At 40.4% G+C, this 6,240-nt stretch overlaps 1 protein-coding gene across 8 annotated transcripts in view; it reads right to left on the reverse strand.

The window, feature by feature from the left end:
* Window positions 1-6,240, reverse strand: part of RSF1 (remodeling and spacing factor 1) — a 106,199-nt gene that overhangs the window by 55,174 nt on the left and 44,785 nt on the right. For all 8 annotated transcript variants that reach the window (XM_015569660.1, XM_015569662.1, XM_015569655.1 and 5 more), the window contains 2 exons: window positions 3,721-3,813; window positions 2,344-2,549 (listed from right to left, as the gene is read on the reverse strand). In XM_015569660.1, coding sequence (XP_015425146.1) covers window positions 2,344-2,549; window positions 3,721-3,813 — 299 coding nt within the window. The remainder of the gene's footprint in view (window positions 1-2,343; window positions 2,550-3,720; window positions 3,814-6,240) is intronic.

Raw genomic sequence — 6,240 nt, forward strand, 5'->3', positions numbered from 1 at the left:
CAAGCCTTGCTACAAACAGACCAAAGGCCTAGGTCCTGGGTGCCCGAGGAAAACCGGTGCTGGCAGCCAGGGAAAGGAAGGCCTATTGTGCGAATCTTCATGCAACAGGCCTCTATTTGGGAATAAAAAGATAATCCCAATAGAAAACTATATATATAAAAGCCTAAGCAACCGGAATGCCAGAACAACCAGAACAGTCAGTCAGTATGACACACACTGATCACCAAAGGGCAGATACTCAATGCAGGAGCTGTCCCCTAGTGGTCAGTTTGCTCCCACAGCCAACCTCCCACAGCTGGCCAACCTCCCCTGGTCCCTCCCCGCTGCTGGCCAATCTCCCACAGTCCCTCCCCCTGTACAGGAGGAAGGCCCTGGCGGGCAGCTGGAAGGCCCCCACCCATTCACGAATTTCGTGCACCAGGCCTCTAGTCTATATACATAAAAAGCTAATATGCTAAGTGTCCAACCATCCTACCAGTCACTATGTTGCACACTGACCACCAGGGGACAGACACTCAACGCAGGAGCTGCCGTGACAGGTACTGGCCATTTACAGAGAAACAGCACCGCAGACCTGGCACCCCCAAAGCAACACTCAGCTTTCCCCAAGTGGGACACAGGCCCCACAACCACTCCAGAGCAAGAACCCACCAAATCGCAGCCAACACTGCTGAGAACCCATGGCGCAAAATGCAGCCCACAGCCCAGCCCAGCCCGGAAAGGTTGGCTGTGGGCACCGGGTAATGACGTCACGCAGCAGCACCCAGCATCTTCTCCCTAGTGACTAGCGTCCTTGGAGTTTCTTAAGCCCAGGAATATGACTTGCTTTATAGCCTCAGGTGCAAATGCAAACATTTCACATTTTAACCAAATGTCTGTGAAGTGTTTTTCCCATGCCTCATCTCATTTGATCCTCACAGAAGTCCTGGAATAGGAGACTCGGTAGACTCCTATTTTCTTTTCATTACCTGGAAAACAGAGATTTAGAAAGTTTAGAAACTTGACCCGACTGAAAAGAAGAAATGGTGCACCTTGAAAATGACTTCAGGTTTTCCATAAAGCTCTTGCTGGCGCCAAATGACGCTTGTGTTTCGATCTGTCATTGTCACTCTTGAATTTGGTTGGCACTTCTATTATAGAGAAAGGGCGAATAGCAATAATAAAATATTTCTTCTAATTAATTTCCTTTCAATGTGCACAAATTCGTGCACTGGGCCACTAGTAGCTAAATAAGAACCAAATAATACTATTCTTATATTTTTGTCTAACAATGTTTTTTATTGGGTAGGTGCTGGGGTCCAACCCCAGCAGGTCCAGGGGTCCCCAAAGGTGTGGATGGAGTCGGCGAAGAAGGAATGACACGGAGACAGCGTTCAGTTGATCAGCAGCCTAGCCAGGATCTCTGGCCAAGTTCTGGTCAGGGTCTCCAGCGAAGTTCTGGTTAGGATCTCTAGCCAAGTTCTGGTTCGGTTCTCTCACTAGGTTCTCCAGCCAGGTTCTGTAGCCATGTTCCCTCGCTAGGTTCTTATTCCCTCCCTAACTTCAGGGAAAAATCTCTACCTGGAGAAACAACCTTTCTCTGAGAGGTGACCTTCGTTAAAACACATAGCGCTAAGGGGAGCAAACATATTAAGAACAGTATGCTATATACGCCAGGTCCCTTGAAACATATGCTGTGCAGTTGTTTCTTTCCTGCAGCGACTGTGTCAAGCAGCAAGGATGGACCGGCTTCCGGCAGGTATGGGTGGGGGGGCACACATATATTACCAATGTATTGCTTATCTTTTACACTGTGGCTTCCTGAAATACAAGGTATATGTCTTGGTATGAACCACACTTCTAAATATATATATTTACTTGACAAATAATGGATATTATGTTGAGCACAAAGCTAGGTCCTGATAATTCTCAAACTTCTGAAAAAAAGAACTACACCAGCCTCAGTGATTATATCTGAACTAGAGGCCCAGTGCACGAATTCAGCCGGCCCCGTGGTCGAACAACCGGTCAAGGGGACAATTTGCATATTCTCTTTCTATTATATAGGACGAGGCCCAGCACACGAATTCGTGCATGAGTTGGGTCCCTCAGCCTGGCTGGCAATCAGGGCCAATCCGGGCCCAGCTGGATAGAGGGAGAGACCATGGGAGGTTGGCTGTGGGAATGCACTGACCACCAGAGGGCAGCTCCTGTGTTGAACGTCTGCCCCCTAGTGGTCAGTGCACATCATAGCTACCGGCTAGCTGTCTGGTTTTAAGGATGGCTTAGCCTTTTATATAGATAGAGAAGATATCAAAGTAAGGAAAACACAAATAAATGTAACAAGATTCCAATAAAAGATACCTGACAATGCATTTCCACGATGAGCCATCTTGATCATCTTGTTCTTCTATGTACATTCTGACATTGTGATCTTGATCCAACTGGTACCAGTACATGAGGCCATCTTTGTCTCGACCAATTGGCTGGAGACGCATGGTATCGGCATCTTCCTCATTGATAATATTCTTGAATTTGAGATTGTCATCAAACTGACACTCACAGAGGTACTGAAAAATAGTTAGAACATGGCTTAAGATACCCCACATAAATGATATGTTTAACCACAGAACTGATTCAAGGACAGAAACAGAAAGAACGCATACAGTTTATTAATCTTTTACCATACTCTCCTCCCATTTTTACAACATGCTTAGAACTAATTTAAAAAGATAAATTTCAAGTGAACATGTTACTTTAATGTTATATAAATTTACAGTTTCAATACAATCAATGACACAAAAATCAGTTATATTTCAAAAGCACTGAGTCTGTTTGCAGTAAGTCACCCAAAATGTTTCATGGTATAAAATTTTCACTGATTATTTCTCTCTTAAAGCTTTTAAATGAACATTATTCTTGAAATGGCTATTTGTTTTTGAAAGCCTGAAATATATGCAGTTTTCAAGGAAGGTAGTCTGAATGACAGCTGCCTCTAAAGAAGTATCTTAATAAAAAGATATCTATGTTATTAAATGAGGAACTAACTTAACTTTTTGTTAAATATTTTTATATATGAATAGGGTGTAAAGTCAAGATTCTTCCTTGAGTCTTTCTGCCCGAGCAGATAATACATGAATTTCCTATCTCAGTCTCTTTGTTTTTGCCTGTGTTATCTAGCCCAGCAGTCTCTTTTTGTGTGAAAAGTATTGTTTTCCTTCATTATGCTGGCTACCTTGCTAATAATTAGGGCCAACACTCTGAAATGGGTAGTAAGAGAAAAGGAAACTCAAACTTGAAAATAAATCTACTTTGAGACCTATTTTATTTTAATCTAGTTGGTTTGGTTATGTGGTATGCCCCTAGTCATCTGGAAAACTACCAAATTACTAATTTAGTAAATCAGTAAAAAGATTAACCAGTTTACAGTATGTATTAGCAATGACTGTGAAGGCTAAAAACAATGAATAAAATTAATTTGGGGCAATTGCTTGCCCATTCTACTACAGAACCTATAAGCTCAGATAATTAAATCTAGATATACTTTTATACTAAAACAAAACCACAAAGAATAATTTAAAGAATAGAATTTTGTCACCAAAAAAAATAAAAGAAAAAAAATCTAATGTCCTTTTCCAATAATAACAGAAATGTCTACTTTCTAGCTATTTTTCCAATTCAACCAGGAGTGAAAGTGAATTTTTAAATTAAAATAATTGTAACAAATAATAAACTTATTACCTTTAGGAGCGCTAGTTTGCATTCAACACTCATTTCGAGATAGCCTTTCTTCTCCATCTCCCATGCCCAAGTGCTATTAAACTCTTGGCATATCTGTCAGAGAAAGTTAATATCTTAATACATAAAAGTTTTATTTAATAGATAGTTTTGCTGTATGATTATGGTAAGTATTCTTGATATTATATGTTTATAAAGGAAAAAGTCTGTAACAAACAATGCAATCCAATTCCAACCCCAAATGCGTATTACTTAAACACACGGAAATGTTTATTGCTGACTGCTGACTAATCTAACGTAAGTACCGATCTCTGCAGCTCTCTCCTCTGACTCTCAAAGATATTATACATATTTTTGTGGCACATTTTCCCAGATGCAAGTAATTATCTGATTCTGTCTCTCAATTTGGCTTGGAAGTTCCTGGATGGCAAGCACAATAGTTTATTAATAGCTATGACTAGAACAGTAAATTTAAAAAAACATGCCAAACTATAGGCATATTTAAAATCAAGCTAATTTGCAACTAAATGTTCCCCTATTTATGGGTAAAGATTTCATTGCTTGCCATTTCAGACCTTCTATATCAGTGGTTCTCAACCTTGGCTGCACGTGAGAATCACCTGGGAATCTTTTTAAAATCCTGATTTCTGGGCCTCATCCTCCAGAAATTCTGTTTCTTTGTTACGAATGTTGTGGCCCCGCCCCATAACAAAGAAACAGAATTTCCGGAGGATGAGGCCCAGAAATCAGGCCTCAGGGCAAGGTGTTTTCCAATAGGGTGCGGCAACTGTCTTCCCCCGCCCAGGCAAGTCAGTGCGCATCATAGCAACTGGTTGTTCTGGTTGTTCCTCCATAACGGTCGCTTAGGCTTTTATTATATAGACGGCATAAATTTAAATTTCTAGACTTCTCTCCATATACAAGCATTCCAGGAAAACCAGCGCCACCTAACAGACCGAAAAAAGATTTGGACAACCACTCTACTCAATAACAGGGACTAATCAGGAGAAATGCTATGGGTTCTACGACCTGTGAGCCAGTTTCTTTAGCTATAAAAGGGGAGCAAGAATAATACTGATCTTAAAGGTTATGAAATAGCCCTAGCCAGTTTGACTCAGTAGATAGAGCATCAGCCTGCTGACCAAAGGGTCCTGGGTTCGATTCCAGTCAAGGACATGTACCTTGGTTGCAGGCTCCTACTGGGACCCTGGTTGGGGTGTGTGCAGGAGGCAACCAATCGATGTGTTTCTCTCACATCAATGTTTCTCTCTGTCTTTCCTTCTCTTCCACTCTCTCCAAAAGATGAATGGAAAAATGTCCTTCGGTGAGGATTAACAACAACAACAACAACAACAACAACAACAAAAGGTTATGAAATAGACATAAAAATATTAAAGTACCTAGCAACTTCAATAAAATCTGTCTTTATTGCCTTTAGTACCTGGATTTGTTTATCCTAAGAAATAATTCAGATTGAAATTTTTATTTTAAAACTAAGAAACATGAAATTTAGAAAGATTCATTTATCCAGTGAGTCCACAAATATTTACTGAGTACCTACTAGTAGTTGTCAGTAGCTTAAGTCAAGGAGGTGGGGAAGACAGACAACCTGCCATCATGGACCTTACATTGTAGGAAGTAGTCAAACACGTAAAATTTTAAATAATTTAAGTAGCTCAGGTGGTGTGGCTCAGCATGGTTCCATGCACTAAGAGGTCACCAGTTTGATTCCGAATCAGGGCACATGCCCAGGTTGTGACATCCATCCTCAGGAGAGGCAGCCAATGTTACTCTTTTTCCCTTTCCCCTCCTCTCTAACTCAAAATCAATAAAAACATAAAATAATTTTTTTCAAGTAAAGACAAACAGTATACTGAAAATAAAATGTGATAGTTTTGGTGCTATTTTGCATTGGGTGCTGAGGGAAAAGCTCATTTTATTATTTATTTTTAAATATTTATTTACTGAGAGAGAGAGAGAGAGAGAGAGAGAATTTGTTGTTCCACTTATTTACGCATTCATTGATTGATTCTTTTATGTGCCCTGACCAGGGAGCAAACCCTCAACCGTGGCATATCAGGACGATGTTCTAACTGACTGAGCTACCTGTCCAGGGTGGAAAACCTCATTTTAAAAAGTTGACACAAAAAGCTGAGAGATAAAATAGAAATGAGCCACAAGATGATCTGGAGAAGAAACACGCTAGCAAAAAGACCTTAAGGTTTGGCAAATTAGAAAAAGAGAAAAGATTCGTCAATGTAAATGAAGTAGAAGAGCAATTTTCAACCTGTGTGTGTTTGAGTTGCTAGAATTTTTAAAACATGCAATGCTTGACTATTTTAGTCAGGGGCACTGACCTCTTTTCCCTTAGATAGTCAATTAAATAAAAGGCAACAGCCAACACAACACAACAATAACTGTCCAATGTGAATGGATCAAAATTATACCTATTTTTTTTGTCAGGGGAGAGAGAGAGAGAGAGTGAGAGAGAGAGAGAGAGAGAGAGAGAGAGAGAGAGAGAGA

The sequence above is a fragment of the Myotis davidii genome, unplaced genomic scaffold (assembly GCF_000327345.1).
Source record: "Myotis davidii unplaced genomic scaffold, ASM32734v1 scaffold646, whole genome shotgun sequence".
NCBI classification, from domain to species: Eukaryota; Metazoa; Chordata; class Mammalia; order Chiroptera; family Vespertilionidae; genus Myotis; species Myotis davidii.